General features: G+C 50.6%; 8 protein-coding genes across 14 annotated transcripts; 3 read left to right on the top strand and 5 right to left on the bottom strand.

Annotated features, from left to right (window-relative positions):
• Positions 1-214: 214 nt before the first annotated feature.
• H257_17842 (hypothetical protein) lies at positions 215-337 on the bottom strand (the record flags this gene model as incomplete). The annotated part of the gene is made up of 1 exon (XM_009846788.1): positions 215-337. One exon carries the CDS (start codon positions 335-337, stop codon positions 215-217), a length of 123 nt encoding a protein of 40 aa, XP_009845090.1.
• An 83-nt stretch (positions 338-420) lies between these two features.
• On the top strand, positions 421-1,714 carry H257_17843 (hypothetical protein). Of its 3 annotated transcripts, none has more exons than XM_009846791.1 (4): positions 421-626; positions 678-812; positions 881-1,346; positions 1,653-1,714. In XM_009846791.1, the coding sequence occupies exons 1-3, from the start codon at positions 449-451 to the stop codon at positions 1,054-1,056; spliced, it is 489 nt and encodes a 162-aa protein (XP_009845093.1). In that variant the 5' UTR covers positions 421-448; the 3' UTR covers positions 1,057-1,346; positions 1,653-1,714. The 3 variants fall into 3 exon arrangements, with proteins under 3 accessions (XP_009845093.1, XP_009845091.1, XP_009845092.1); XM_009846789.1 differs by lacking the exon at positions 1,653-1,714 and having other exon boundaries at positions 881-1,013; positions 1,057-1,605; XM_009846790.1 differs by lacking the exon at positions 1,653-1,714 and having other exon boundaries at positions 421-812; positions 881-1,013; positions 1,057-1,605.
• Positions 1,715-1,858: 144 nt separating this feature from the next.
• Positions 1,859-6,200, bottom strand: H257_17844. 2 transcript variants are annotated; one of them, XM_009846792.1, is made up of 10 exons: positions 6,106-6,200; positions 5,988-6,044; positions 5,868-5,935; positions 5,683-5,801; positions 5,324-5,622; positions 5,120-5,270; positions 4,031-4,725; positions 3,554-3,616; positions 2,998-3,492; positions 1,859-2,439 (listed from the first exon to the last, which is right to left on the bottom strand). In XM_009846792.1, the coding sequence occupies exons 1-10, from the start codon at positions 6,169-6,171 to the stop codon at positions 2,179-2,181; spliced, it is 2,274 nt and encodes a 757-aa protein (XP_009845094.1). In that variant the 5' UTR covers positions 6,172-6,200; the 3' UTR covers positions 1,859-2,178. The 2 variants fall into 2 exon arrangements, with proteins under 2 accessions (XP_009845094.1, XP_009845095.1); XM_009846793.1 differs by having other exon boundaries at positions 1,859-3,492.
• H257_17845 lies at positions 6,185-7,891 on the bottom strand. Of its 2 annotated transcripts, XM_009846794.1 has the most exons (9): positions 7,848-7,891; positions 7,726-7,797; positions 7,497-7,651; positions 7,356-7,428; positions 7,161-7,291; positions 7,060-7,112; positions 6,961-7,009; positions 6,596-6,908; positions 6,210-6,542 (listed from the first exon to the last, which is right to left on the bottom strand). In XM_009846794.1, exons 1-9 carry the CDS (start codon positions 7,873-7,875, stop codon positions 6,328-6,330), a joined length of 1,089 nt encoding a protein of 362 aa, XP_009845096.1. In that variant the 5' UTR covers positions 7,876-7,891; the 3' UTR covers positions 6,210-6,327. The 2 variants fall into 2 exon arrangements, with proteins under 2 accessions (XP_009845097.1, XP_009845096.1); XM_009846795.1 differs by having other exon boundaries at positions 6,185-6,908.
• Positions 7,892-8,070: 179 nt separating this feature from the next.
• H257_17846 (hypothetical protein) lies at positions 8,071-10,193 on the top strand. Its single transcript, XM_009846796.1, has 3 exons — positions 8,071-8,162; positions 8,232-9,684; positions 9,741-10,193. Exons 1-3 carry the CDS (start codon positions 8,093-8,095, stop codon positions 10,111-10,113), a joined length of 1,896 nt encoding a protein of 631 aa, XP_009845098.1. The 5' UTR covers positions 8,071-8,092; the 3' UTR covers positions 10,114-10,193.
• A 244-nt stretch (positions 10,194-10,437) lies between these two features.
• Positions 10,438-12,263, bottom strand: H257_17847 (hypothetical protein). Its single transcript, XM_009846797.1, has 6 exons — positions 12,048-12,263; positions 11,500-11,993; positions 11,355-11,438; positions 11,154-11,222; positions 10,796-11,037; positions 10,438-10,735 (listed from the first exon to the last, which is right to left on the bottom strand). The coding sequence occupies exons 1-6, from the start codon at positions 12,241-12,243 to the stop codon at positions 10,552-10,554; spliced, it is 1,269 nt and encodes a 422-aa protein (XP_009845099.1). The 5' UTR covers positions 12,244-12,263; the 3' UTR covers positions 10,438-10,551.
• A 97-nt stretch (positions 12,264-12,360) lies between these two features.
• On the bottom strand, positions 12,361-13,583 carry H257_17848 (hypothetical protein). Of its 3 annotated transcripts, XM_009846798.1 has the most exons (5): positions 13,378-13,583; positions 13,192-13,326; positions 12,991-13,123; positions 12,677-12,947; positions 12,361-12,626 (listed from the first exon to the last, which is right to left on the bottom strand). In XM_009846798.1, the coding sequence occupies exons 1-5, from the start codon at positions 13,553-13,555 to the stop codon at positions 12,456-12,458; spliced, it is 888 nt and encodes a 295-aa protein (XP_009845100.1). In that variant the 5' UTR covers positions 13,556-13,583; the 3' UTR covers positions 12,361-12,455. The 3 variants fall into 3 exon arrangements, with proteins under 3 accessions (XP_009845100.1, XP_009845102.1, XP_009845101.1); XM_009846800.1 differs by having other exon boundaries at positions 12,361-12,947; XM_009846799.1 differs by having other exon boundaries at positions 13,192-13,583.
• Positions 13,584-13,626: 43 nt separating this feature from the next.
• H257_17849 (hypothetical protein) lies at positions 13,627-14,161 on the top strand. Its single transcript, XM_009846801.1, has one exon. It carries the CDS (start codon positions 13,645-13,647, stop codon positions 14,083-14,085), a length of 441 nt encoding a protein of 146 aa, XP_009845103.1. The 5' UTR covers positions 13,627-13,644; the 3' UTR covers positions 14,086-14,161.
• Positions 14,162-14,325: the final 164 nt, after the last annotated feature.

The following is a 14,325-nucleotide window of genomic DNA, read 5'->3' on the forward strand; positions in this document are numbered from 1 at the left end:
AAGCATGCGCGTCGGTTGACCCGAGCGATTTGACGAGCGGTGCATGTTTCCGCCTCGCTGACTTGGCCCCATGCGCAGTAGAGGGACAGTCCCAAGGTACAGACACAACAGCCGTAGCTCGTAGACCAGCAAGGCACGCACGGCCATAGATCGTGCAACGCTTGGTTGATCGTATCCAACGCTTTGTCATAGTCTGCTTGGGTCATGTAGGCTTCTAGTTGAGAGGGAAAGGTAGAAGCATCGTATTCGTTCGAGAGGCCATTGACCCAGACGTCTCCAATGGCAGGCACTCGGAAGACTTCTCGTGGAATCGACTCTGCCATGGCAGGAGCGGCATCAGAAGACTTCTCGCTGTCCATATGTTGTGATTGAGGTCGAAATCCGGATAAACGACCCCCACTGCTCTTCTCGATCCGGACACTTCGCACTCGACATTTCGCTAATCTTCATGCAAAATCAAAAGAAACAACGGAAGATGGTGGCAGGCATGACGGCCGACAATGCCTCAGCGAATGGACTCCTGCCGAGGGAATGCATGCATATTGTCGCGTCATACTTGGACCACTCGGCGTTGCATAGGATGGAACTGACATGTCGATCGTTCTACGAATGCGCCATCGACGGAGGTTCGGAGGCCAGTTGACATCAAATGTATCTGACCCTTGTGATATCGACAGCATATTGGAGAAAGAGTGCGTTGCGCGACGCTGTGGTGCTTCCTAGCAAGAACGAATTGGGCTGGAAGGCTCTGGCCTGTGCGTGTGCAAGGATCGACGCGCGAGAGTCCGTCGGACTCCTGCACGCTGTCGTTGGTATGAACTTCATGTTGCGTATGAAAAAGTCCTATGATATGTCACCATTGGATTGCGGTACGTATTAGCGGTGTCTTCTGTCGACCGGCCTGATGCCGAAAGCCCCGAGAACACTCTGCGCATATCGCGATGTTTCCGGCGTATGCGGGTGCTCAATGACGGCGTGCCGCGCCAAGCGCTGCTCAACTATACCCTGCAAACGTACCCTGTACTCATTGTTTCCTATCTCAACGCATGCTCGTAGGCTGATCTGCGGATGTTCCCGAGGTGAATGCTACTGGAGCAGTGGTCCATCCTCGTCTCAGATGCAAGATGATTACATTGACTACGCGGTACTCGATCAATGCATCGTTCGCGCGATGGAACAGGTGCCGTACAAGGCCTTCTGGCAGATGGGTGAGCCCGGGTATGCGCCACTCAAGGTGTCCATTGCACTGCTCGCAAAGTCCGAGACAAGTGAAGAGCGATGTATCGTCTACTCGTCTCCACCATTTGACGTTGCGAATCGAATGGAGGTCTGTACCTACAAGCGAGGTAGGCCATATCGCCGGTTGACCTCATCTCGTCGCCGCTTCTGGCGTTCACTTGCTTTGTCATGGACACTCGGCGCTCTTCACGCGCACGAATATTTCATTATATGCCAGACCAAATCAAATTTAATTCATGTCGTGGGTATATATATTTATTTACTAGTTATATAAAAGCTTACCTGGACGTGGTATATATGTGGAAATTCGCCTGGTTTGTCTAATCAATATTGAATCACGCCGGAGTTCTGATTGGTTGAATATACTTGTCCTTTCTGTAAGAGCCAATCAAATTCACTCAAAAATGGATTAGCCATAGCGTCGATTCGTGCTTTGATTCGGCGGCGAAGGCTGGAAATTCGTATCGAATCCACAATTCTTGGAACCACTTTTTGGTTTTCTAAAAATATCTACTTGGAACAGGCCCTAATAAGTTAACACTACACTTTCAACGGTCCAAGAATGTTAAAATCTACTACTTCGAAGTAGTTAGTATGGTCCAATGTCACCTCTGACGAGGCGGTGTTTGTGTAAAACGCGATGGAACTTTCTCCGAAATGGAACATTTTTGCTCCTTTGGTGATGGATTCGAAAGCTACTAAAGTACATAAACGAACAACCTCCAACAGTGCTTGTGAGCGAAACCATTGCTATGCCTGAGTGTGTGGATAGTACTACAACGTTGTAGTAGCAGGCAAGGCGACACCAATGTACAGTATGTATTGCCCTTATGTACAGTATTTGAATACGTACATTTACTGTTAATACCCATTTTGTGATTACCCTATCACCGAAAACGCCCGTGGGCAAGATGAACAAGCATCACCACGTTGGGATGATCACCGAATGGCAATGCATCCACAGCAAATGCGCGACTGCTTGGGGGTCACGGGTGGTGCTGGACGGGGTTCTTGGAGGAACGACGTTTGGTTATCCCCGCCTTCGTTCGGAGGCTGGGGGTGGGATGCCGTCGCGAGGGCATCGTACACATGCGACAGCGTCGTGTGTTCGCCATACAAGACTTGGTCGGGGACTTGCACGCCATATTGATTGTGCACAATCCCTTGCAACTGCGTCAGCCCCATCGAGTCCATCCCAATCTACATATGGACCAAGTTTTTAGCTCGTCTCAATATTGCTGTACATATACAATCAGAATCATGTATTTCAAACCAGGGTTGGTTTGATTGGTCAAAATAATCAAAGTTGACCAATCAGACTTCAACGTTTAGATTTTACTTCGATTCAAAGTGTGACTAATAAATTCCCTCGTTCACCTCACCACAGGACAACTTTTTTTACATACAAAATTCACATGTCAGTAAATCCACAGAATCAACCGATAGAGTTGGCGAAAATCATAGCCCAAAAGTCTGAAAAGGATAATATTGTACTGTGTGTATTCTAAACTGGAGCCACATGGAGAAGGAATAGACACAACCAATTGTACACAAGAATCGCCACAAGGGTTGAGCCAATCAGACTTACAGGACATCAATGTCGAATTAGTGTGCGTTTTTAATTAGTGTGATACCAATCTCCACCAGACACCTTTTTTCGTACAAATTTCAGAACAAAGAATATCGATCGATAGAGTTGGCGAAAATCAGCGCAAAAGTCCAAACTTGTGAAGTAAAAGGACAATATCGTTGTCGTACTTGCTGCAGCGGTGTGGTATCCGTGATGGTGTCGGGGGGTACATCCAGCATCTGCGCCATCTCTCGACGCAGGAACGCCTTGACTTCTGATGGTGGCACACTGGCAAACGCTGGCTGGATCGTACTTGGCACTTTGTCCTCTGGCTCGTTGTTGTCATCATCATTTGCAGCTGGCTTGAAAATGCGATACAGTTCAGTCAACGTCTGGCCCACAAACGCTTCTTTCGACCGTTTGCGACTAATCTTGCCGCTCGTGGTCTTGGGAATCGAGTGGGTCGATACCAGCGCCAACGCTGTCACAGACACGCCATGCTCAACCGACACGGCCTGCCGGACGGACGCCGCGAGGGCCTCCAGCGCCGCGCGGGGCACGTTGGCGTCGCGGACTTCGGCGACCACCCCCAATCCTTCGTGGATTCCGTTCGTGGAGATGGAAAACGCTGCCGAACAGCCCGGACGAATATCAGGAAACCCCTCGACGGTCTTTTCAATGTCCTAAGTATGGAATCAAATGGAGAAGGCCAACGTGATTAGCATGGGAGGAGGGTGGTGGTACTTGAGGGTAATGGTTGCGCCCTCGCACGATGATCAAGTCCTTCAACCGCCCGCACACAAACAACTACCACAAACAAGAGTGTCAGCGATTCTCTCAACCATAACTGCAGCTAGCCAAGAATCAACCATAACTACAGCTAACAATCATACCAATCATGGATACAGCTAGCTAGCTTAACAATGGTATGGCTACAACTAGCTAATATCATTTCAACCATGGCTACAGTACAGCTAGCCAAGAATCAACCATAACTACAGCTAACAATCATACCAATCATGGATACAGCTAGCTAACTAACAATGGTATGGCTACAACTAGCTAATAACATTTCAACCATGGCTACAGCTAAGAATTAACCATAACTACAGCTAACAATCATACCAATCATGGCTACAGCTAGCTAAACCTCAACGAGCTAACACTTCGTCTAACTAGACACGTATACATCTATCAAGGCTACAACTAGCTCGTCGTTACCTCGCCTTGGTAGAGCACACCGAGGTCGCCCGTTCGCATGTAATGCTGAGGTTCGTTGCTGACGATGGTCGCATGAAACATTTCCCTTGTCAAGTCATTCAAACCAAAGTAGCCTTGGGTCGTGCTGGGACTTCGGATCCAAATCTCACCCACCGAGCCGGCGGCTAGTTCCTTGTGGGTGTCTGGGTGCACAATCCTCACATCCACGTCAGATCTAGGCGCTCCACAGCCAACCATTTCTTTGGTCGCACGAGCCTTGTCAGCCACAGGTTGAAATACATCATGGTGTTCCAGCGCTTCCTTGTCCACTTGAACCTGCAGCAGCTGCGGGGAGCTGTCGCACACGTACACTGTGTGCTCGGCGAGGCCGTACGTAGGTCGAACGACGCCGCGGCAAAGGCCATATGGTTCAAAGGCGCGGTAGAAGGCGTCGATCGCGTCTCCGTCGATGGGCTCGGCGCCGTTGATCATGTGTCGTACCGACGACAGGTCCAGCTTGCAACTGCTCGTAGTATTACTAGTAGTAATACTAGTCGAGGTTTGGGACGGGTTGGCGGTAGCAAACTTGCGCGCACAGAGGGCGTAGGCAAAGTTGGGCGCTTGTAAATGCGTGGCGCGGTACTGCGAGATGAGCCGGATCCAAACCAACGGGTTCTTGATAAAGCTAAACGGAGACATGTACACCCCATGGCCCCCTAACATGCATGGACACAACCATAAGATAGAACCATATTGCGTGTGGAAAAAGTAGACATTGAATTAATATTGAAATATATAGAGATGGTTCAAGTCGTGAATAAACAAAGTCGAACAACACAGAAAGAAACGGTTCCAGACATGAACAAAACGGGAAAACATTGTGAAAAATCGAACGAAATCCAGAACAGAAGTGGTTCCGAACATGAATAAAACGATAAAAAACAGTGAAAAACGAAAGAAATCCAGTACAGAAGCGGTTCCAGACATGAATAAAACGATAAAAAACAGTGAAAATCGAACGAAATCCAGTGCATGGCACCGTTTAAGACATGAATATAACAACAAAAAACAGTGAAAAACGAACGAAATCCAGTGAAATGATGGGTTTACCTGTAAACAACACGCCCAAGTACGCGCCAATGAGCCCCATGTCGTGGTACTGAGGCAGCCACGACACGACGACCGAGTCATCCGTCGCTTCGAGTGCGGAGGCGATCATCGACAAGTTGTGGCCGAGGTTCCCGTGCGAAATCATCACGCCCTATACAAACATCCATATTATGACGTGGCACGCGGATAAGACAGACATCATGCCTTGGGCTCGGAGGTGGACCCAGAAGTGTACTGCAGGAACGCCAGGTCGTCCAGTGAAGGCGGCACCAACAACCACGGGGTGGACGATGGAGAAGGAGGTGGTGATGTGAGGACAAGACCGTCCGACTCAACCCAGCGCAGGTCAGGCCAAGGGAATTTCTCGGAAAAAGTGACCTTTTGCTGGATGGCGACCACCTTCTTGGCGTAGTTGTACGTGGAATTCGTCAACGCGACCTTGGCGCCGGCGTTGGAGCACACGGTTGTGAACATGGCGATGTCCTTGCGCAGTTTGCGCGGGTCTACACGAATGATGGAAACCCGGACGTTGAGGAAGGATTCATGTCGATAGGTCTGCCTACCAGGGGGGTAGACGGGCACGGCGACAACGCCCGCTCGCAAGCAAGCCAAGAACGCAACAATGAAGTCCAACCCTGGAGGATACACCAAGAGCACAATGTCGCCCTTCGATAGGCCGAGTCTATGCAGTCAACATGATGGAACGATATGCTTGTTTGACGATGGAATTGATCGACGACATAACTACCCTTTCGATGACACACTAGGGCTGGTCAGCATCCATTTCGCCAAGTTGGAACTGCGGCTTTGAACGTCCTAGACATGATCTACATGATGAGGAATGATCGACGGTTGCGGCGTCGTGTACGTCGTAGGTGACGCTGTCGGTGACTTGGCCGTTGTCGTCGACAAAGGCAAAGAGGTTCTACATGCACGAGTAAGCATGTGCTACTATGATGGGAGCGGTTCGTCCTCGGGGTACGTACCTTCTTGGGCTGCACGGTAGCCCAATGGTCCAGTCGTCCAAGCACGGTGTTGTCGGCCATGATCATATGCAGAAAGGTTCGGCGACGAAAGTAACAAACCAACGTTCACACACGGGCATACAAATCCCAACATAACCCAATTCCGGATAATCAACGTTTTTATCCGGTGCCTAATTTTACATCTTGCCGAGCTGAAGTTGCGCTTCATGAGTCCAGTTGACTCTATTTGGCCGCGGAAGCTTCGAGCATGGCGTACACGGCGGCGAAGAAGGCGATGACGACTGCAACGATGAGTGCCATGGTCCACGAGCTCGTGGTGTTGGCCACGGGGGGCGAGAGCGCGTCCTGCGGCTTGATGGGTTCCACGAGGTCTGTGTCTTCTTCGGGGATCAACGACCGCCGCTTCTGCGCACGTTCCTTCACCCGAGCCATCATGGCTACGATCCGACATCGCAATCAGTGCCACATAGCAGAGAGCGACAACACACACCTGCTTTGGCATTTTGAATCGCAATGGCACTCGGTCCATCGTCGTCATTATTGACGTGCTGCTTCCTGCCACGACCTCCTCCCGCAGATGTCTTTGCCTTGGCAGAGGACGGCGCAGGGGTAACCGTCTCCTCGACGCCGCCCACGAGTTGGTCTGCCGTCTTCCCCTTGGCATTCTTCAACGTTGCAATCTCAGGGAACGACGTGAGAAGGACCTGCGCGACGTCCGTCGGCCATGCCGCAGTCGCATCGGACCGCAGCGCTTCGGCATGCAGAGGCGAGTTGCCCAGAACGTTCACCGACGCTTTGGCTCCCTACTCCCAAAGTATGAATCCACCTAAAGTGATGATTGCATATGGAAAAGACCTTGGACACCAAGAAACTCGTCATGTCCAACGATGCAACGCCCCAGTGCCTATGTACCCATGTACAGGAATGAAATAATAAGGAATAGGGTAGTTTTACAGCGCCGAGTTGCCCTTGATGTCGACGGCGTGGATGCTGTGGCTTCTGGTGAGCTAATGGCAACATGAGCCTGGAACGGTCATAAGATCGTATGTACATACCAACAGATCGACGATGCCGACGTTGCGCTTGCCGACCGCGACGAGCAACGGAGTCATGTTCTTCGCATCGGGAATGTCCAAGTTGGACTTGGACGCAAGCAACAGCTTGACGCCGTCGACACACTCGTACTCTAGACCGCGGACATGTGAACGAAGACGAAGGAAGGGACAGAAGGATGACTGACACACACGTACGTGCAGCGAGGTGCAGCGCGGTTTGACCTGTCGAGTCCTTTAGCGTCAAGTCGGGCTGATGCTTTAACAGGATCTATCGAGGAACACGTGTTGCCGTGAATGAATGGATGGACGGATGGACTGAATCGTGGCGAGCGATACCTCCAAAATGGCCAAGTACTGCGGCGGTTGTTGCGCCAACGTCAGCATGATCGTTGTGTTTCCGCCCTTCTTGTCTTGCAAGTTCACATTCGCACCAGCGTTACACAAGAACTCGACCATCCCCAATTCGCCCTCCGCGATCGCAACATGCAGACCTACATATGCAGTATGCAAAAGGACAACCGAGAAGTCAGTATGTGTCGGCTGTTCCAAGGTGCAGTCTACATACCGGACTCGCCCTTCTTGTTCTGGAAATGGATGTGCTGAATCAGCTCCTTGGCACGATCGACATCGCCGCTTCCTAGGACGCCATGTTAAGGGGTAGTAGACACTACATGAAGGACGACGCACCAGCGGCCTTGAGGAATTGCGTCGACATGATGTCAAAATGCCGCCAAGTCAAGACTGGCAGGCGAAGAACTGTATAACTTTAATTGGTATAGTCTTAGAGAGGTTTATGTCTTTCGTTTAAATTATTATTCTTGAAATGGTAAATATCGTTACAAATAACAAGAAAGTACCCACGACTTGAATTAAATTTGATTTGGTCAGGAATATGATTAAAAATTCGCGCGCGAGAAGAGCGCTGAGTGTTCATGACAAAGCAAGTGAACGCCAGAAGCGGCGACGAGATGAGGTCAACCGGCGATATGGCCTACCTTGCAGGTACATAGAGACGACGTGTCGATGATCAAGCGTGTGTGTGTCGTTGTGGATTGCTGAGCATCTACGTAGATGGAATGGACGTGGCAAACCTTCCACTAGACTCGGTGTTCCTTACCCCAGACAAGAAAACACGCATCCTGGACATCCTCGAGAACATTCAACAGGAGTACCGAGTGCAGGCACAGAAGGTGGAGTGGCAAAGACAACTGCTCGAGGCAAAGCAACGCCTGATCGACAAGTACGAAGCTATGGGCGCTCAAGGCACTACCGTAGCTGCACAACATGACACATCTTTGACATTGGAGATCGCAAAGTCGTATACTTCGGAAGATGGCATCACCGAGTCCCATGACTCGCCAACGATGACCAACGTTACCGAATTATCAAGCACCCACTGCATGGAGTCATCGGACGCTGCCGCGACCTCAACGCGCGCTGGCCTTCCATCTCCATCGATGACCCTTGTGAAACACATCCAGCAGCTTCTCGTTCGATTCCCACAGGACGATGCGTTTCGACACCACACCGAGCAGCTTTGTGTCGTGGTGTCAAAGGTGCCAGTCCTTCGCCGCGCGTTGCGAACGCTTCACGATCAAGCGCAATGGAATGCTGCAGTAGTCGACGAGTTGCGCCATGAGCATGACACCAACTTGGTCCACTTGCATCACAAGCGTCAATTCCAGCGAGTCCTTCAAGCAGACATGGTCCGTCTTCGTACCCAGTGCTCAGACTTGCATGCGACGATGGCAGCCGAGCGACGGGCGGCCAGCGACTTGCAAGTCGAGTGCTCCAACTTACAGGAAGATTATATGGAGCTCGACCAGGAGAACCATCTGTTGCGTGGTATTGTGGCGCAGTTGGAGAAGAACCACGCCAACTTGCGTCGAAAGTGCCAACAAGTGGCCGCTATTAACCAGCAAACCAACGAACGACTGGGGATGCAGCACGAAGATCTGGCGAATCAACGACATAGAGCGCAGGACACGATCCGAACTCTCCAGACCAGCGTGGAATCCATGGCAGCGAACCCATTATGGCTCGAATTTCTCCGAGATCGGCACATGTACATTGACTTGCAAGGCGAGATGGAGGGTCATGTGGAAACGCTGCAAAGTCAGCTGCAACAACTCACCCGCGAGCGGTCCCGGTTAGAACGTCAGCATGCAGACCAACAACTCACCATTGAAGAGCTCAAGCGGGTTTTGATGGCCCAGGAAACCAAATGGACTGACCAGTCCAGCCGACTGATGCAGTTGGTCGACTCGCAAGAGGAGGCGTTGGCCGAATTGCGCCAATCTGCAGCCGCCATGCAGAAACAGCATGTGGACATGGAGCGCAAGTCTCACGACATGGAACAGCTCGTGGCATCGCTGCAAGCATCCAATGACTCACTGGTCACGATGGTAGCAGACCACGTCGTCCAACTCAAACGGGCAAAGAAAGACCTGCATCGGCGGTTCCTTGAATGCGAAAGCTTAAAAGTGCAGAGGGGAGCCCTGCAAGTCGAACGCTGCGAGTTGAGGTAAGGCGAAAGAATGCTATAAGACACAAGTTCATGTGACATACGTCGACATGTAGCGACCGCTGCGAGGCGCACGCCAATTCCATGCAAGAACAGGTCGAACGGTGGCACAAGACGAGCGTGGAGCTTGAACAGCGTCACATATCGTTGGCCACACAGCTCCAGCTATCCCAAGACGAAGTGCATGTGCTTCGCCAGCACGCGCTGCCGGATCTGTCGCCGCTGTTCACCGCCCAGTCGACCCCCTCAGCGCCACTGACGTTGGACGACTCGGTGCTTCAAAAGATCCAACAAGTGCTGGACTGCCGTATCCAAGATTACCAGCGCGACCTCGACAAGTACCCGTCGAACGCCGCGTTGAAACACTTTTTATCGGTCGAGTCCGTGTTTTTAGCCGCCCTGCGCGGCCGGCTGTTGCTCTTGGCATGACGTTGGAAGGTTCTTTTATTTTGAATTTACAGCAAATTACTACTATTAATAGTATGGGCCTTTCGTGTTTCTGGTTCAAGTTCATGGCAATTATTGTCGATTTGATAATTTGGGGAGGGGGTGGAATCGAATCGAAAAAAACCGATCCACAATCGATCTGATTGGTTGTTGAATTTAAATGAGAAGGTTTTGATTGGCTAATAATTTTGAGCTCATCGGAGGTAGCCAATCAAATCGATCTAAATTTCAACCAGAAACCACGCCACAACACGAAATTTCACTCGAAAGCACAAGTATGCAAGAAAATTATCCTGCATCGTTGCGAATATTCTTCGTGTTCGGATTATCCGATATATATATATATATTATATATATCCCAGACTGTGACACTATCCTTATTCTGTTGGAAACCACGAATGGTGCTGGTACGTGGACAAACTAGTTCTCGTGCAATGCTTCCAACAGCGCTTGGCGCTGCGCCATCACTTCCGGGTCACTCGACTGCGTAGCTTCGTCCAGCGTGTTAAAAATCGCGTCAAACTTGTCAAATTGGACCTTGGCGCGTTCGATTTCGTCGTTGTTGAGCAACGTGACGGCATAATTCAAGTGAAACAAGTGGTCCCTACTTACAGTCATCACAAATCAAAACGGGCCTTAAATCCATGTATGTATGTATACGTACGCGTCCATTTCAATGGCCTTTTCATATGCACTGCACGCGTTTTCAAAGTCATCGAGTCGCCCCAACGTAATAGCCAAGTACATGTACGAACTAGCAAAGTCTGGCTTGAGATTGATTGCCGCGCTAAAGTAATGAAAGGCCGACGCATATTGGCCCGTGTTGAGGTGCACTAGCCCCAAGTTGTAGGATGTGATCCACTCGAACGGGTCCAAATATAACGCCCGCTTGAGGCTAGCAACAGCCTACATAAGAGGTTAGTTGCCTTGGACTAGTTTATGTACTTCATTAACGTTATGTGACACGGATGATCATATCTCGTTATTTTTAGTTAGTATGACAAATACTGAATCGAACGTACCGCCACGAACCGCTGCTTGCCAAAGAAACACATGCCAATGTTGTTCCACAACTGGGCTGAATTCGGTGTCTAGACCATATATATTATATATATGATACTTCGAATAATCCAGGGAAAGCGGTGCATCTATATATATATATATGTATGCAGTACGTGCGTGTTGGTTAGATCAAGAGAAGAGGCGAAAGTAAATGTACATACTTGGGCAGCAGCGACTCGATACTTGACCAAGGCAACGTCCATATCGCCATGGTCTTGAATGATCGACCCCGCGGCTAGAATCGTCTACGTACCCACGAAAGGAATAGAGTACTTTGCATTGGATAGACTCGATGATAAGCGTTACTTTAGCATTGCGGGGGTCATGGGTCATGGAGTTGCCCAAGTAGTCGAACGCGCGAAAGTTTTCGCCAATTCGGAGGTACAACAGCCCCACGGTGGTGAGCAGCTCGGGGTTTTCCGGGGAAAACTCGAGCGCTTCCAAGTATACGCTGATGGCGGCTTTGAAGTCTTCGCGGAGGGTGTGCACCTTGCCGAGTTGGAGGAACGTCGTGTCGTGGCGATGGATGTTGTTGGCACTCTGGAACGACTCGATCGCAAGGTCGTAGCTCTTGAGGTACATGTGGCATAGCCCAATGTTGTGGTGGATTTCCCAGTCTTCGGGCCCCGCGAGCTTCTTGGTCTCTTCGTACACTTCAATCGCGGCCTTGTGCTTCCCTAGCAAGTACAGCGACCGCCCCACTTGCTTGAGGTTGTCCTTGTTGTCTGGGTTCAAGCACGTGGCCGCCTGGAACAGCTGCAGCGACTCTTGGATGCGGCCGCTGTGCTGCATGATCAACGCTACTCAGGACGGGTTAAATACACTCAAGGGTATACATGATGTGATTTATGTACCTTTGACGTATATGGGATATTCGCACAACCCTTGATGCTCCTTGAGCATGTCTTCAATCAGTTTGAGACACTCGGCGTACTCCTGGCGTAGGTACAGCTTGTGCAGAAGGTAGTTCTTCGCCGTCAGCGGCGGCTCGAGTCTGTGCGCTGGACGGGCGCTCAGCGGGGACGTTCCATCATCCAAGTCGTCGGCCATCGTTGTGGGTTGTTTTCAGGCGTTTCACAACTTGAATCGATGGAGGTTTCATTTACTTTTAATGTACCGTTCCCTGTGATTGGCTACTGGTAAATGGCTCATCATTCAATTATTGGATTGGTCACAATATTATTACGAAATTCAGCCAATTAAATTACAGCAATATTTCTAGTTGATCGGCCATTGGCCATTGCGTTATCGATTCACAGCCTTCATTTAGTGTGAAACCCAACACCTGTCACCCCCATTTGGCTGATGCAGCAAAAGTAGCGCCGAGGGTTCTCCGTGGAGTCGTACTCGAACTGATGCTTCCCGTGGAAGGTGATGCGGACATGCGCGTCGGCGGGCACGAAGATCTGTCGCGGTAGCTGGAACGTTTGCATCTGGGGCATCATGGGTTCAGCGAGAGATCGACCTACTTGTACGTACAGACCTCCATTCGATTCGCAACGTCAAATGGTGGAGACGAGTAGACGATACATCGCTCTTCACTTGTCTCGGACTTTGCGAGAAGTGCAATGGACACCTTGAGTGGCGCATACCCGGGCTCACCCATCTGCCAGAAGGCCTTGTACGGCACCAGTTCCATCGCGCGAACGATGCATTGATCGAGTACGGCGTAGTCAATGTAATCATCTTGCATCTGAGACGAGGATGGACCACTGCTCCAGTAGCATTCACCTCGGGAACATCCGCAGATCAGCCTACGAGCATGCGTTGAGATAGGAAACAATGAGTACAGGGTACGTTTGCAGGGTATAGTTGAGCAGCGCTTGGCGCGGCACGCCGTCATTGAGCACCCGCATACGCCGGAAACATCGCGATATGCGCAGAGTGTTCTCGGGGCTTTCGGCATCAGGCCGGTCGACAGAAGACACCGCTAATACGTACCGCAATCCAATGGTGACATATCATAGGACTTTTTCATACGCAACATGAAGTTCATACCAACGACAGCGTGCAGGAGTCCGACGGACTCTCGCGCGTCGATCCTTGCACACGCACAGGCCAGAGCCTTCCAGCCCAATTCGTTCTTGCTAGGAAGCACCACAGCGTCGCGCAACGCACTCATTCTCCAATATGCTGTCGATATCACAAGGGTCAGATACATTTGATGTCAACTGGCCTCCGAACCTCCGTCGATGGCGCATTCGTAGAACGATCGACATGTCAGTTCCATCCTATGCAACGCCGAGTGGTCCAAGTATGACGCGACAATATGCATGCATTCCCTCGGAAGGAGTCCATTCGCTGAGGCATTGTCGGCCGTCATGCCTGCCACCATCTTCCGTTGTTTCTTTTGATTTTGCATGAAGATTAGCGAAATGTCGAGTGCGAAGTGTCCGGATCGAGAAGAGCAGTGGGGGTCGTTTATCCGGATTTCGACCGCAATCACAACATATGGACAGCGAGAAGTCTTCTGATGCCGCTCCTGCCATGGCAGAGTCGATTCCACGAGAAGTCTTCCGAGTGCCTGCCATTGGAGACGTCTGGGTCAATGGCCTCTCAAACGAATACGATGCTTCTACCTTTCCCTCTCAACTAGAAGCCTACATGACCCAAGCAGACTATGACAAAGCGTTGGATACGATCAACCAAGCGTTGCACGATCTATGGCCGTGCGTGCCTTGCTGGTCTACGAGCTACGGCTGTTGTGTCTGTACCTTGGGACTGTCCCTCTACTGCGCATGGGGCCAAGTCAGCGAGGCGGAAACATGCACCGCTCGTCAAATCGCTCGGGTCAACCGACGCGCATGCTTTAAGGACCGCCACATCACATGGCGGCTGGAGAAATCATGGCTCAAGCACACAAGCTGGCTTGTTATAAGCGTCGTCGAGTAACTAACGAATATATACATACGCACGTAGTCGAGTAACTTAGACGAGCTCGTTCTATCGTGGGGTCGCACTTGTCCATGCATATCGGTTGGCAATCTCGTGGGACGGGCGATGCTTGAACACGTGAAAGAACAAAAGGGTAAAAGCTTACTTGATTTTGATTTTTAGTTTGAATACAAACCGTGAAAGCGTGGCCTCTCGATCCTTTAGTTCTTTTGAATTTTAAGCTAGAGGTGTCAGAAA

The sequence above is a fragment of the Aphanomyces astaci genome (genome assembly GCF_000520075.1).
Source record: "Aphanomyces astaci strain APO3 unplaced genomic scaffold supercont1.123, whole genome shotgun sequence".
Classification (NCBI taxonomy): domain Eukaryota; phylum Oomycota; class Saprolegniomycetes; order Saprolegniales; family Verrucalvaceae; genus Aphanomyces; species Aphanomyces astaci.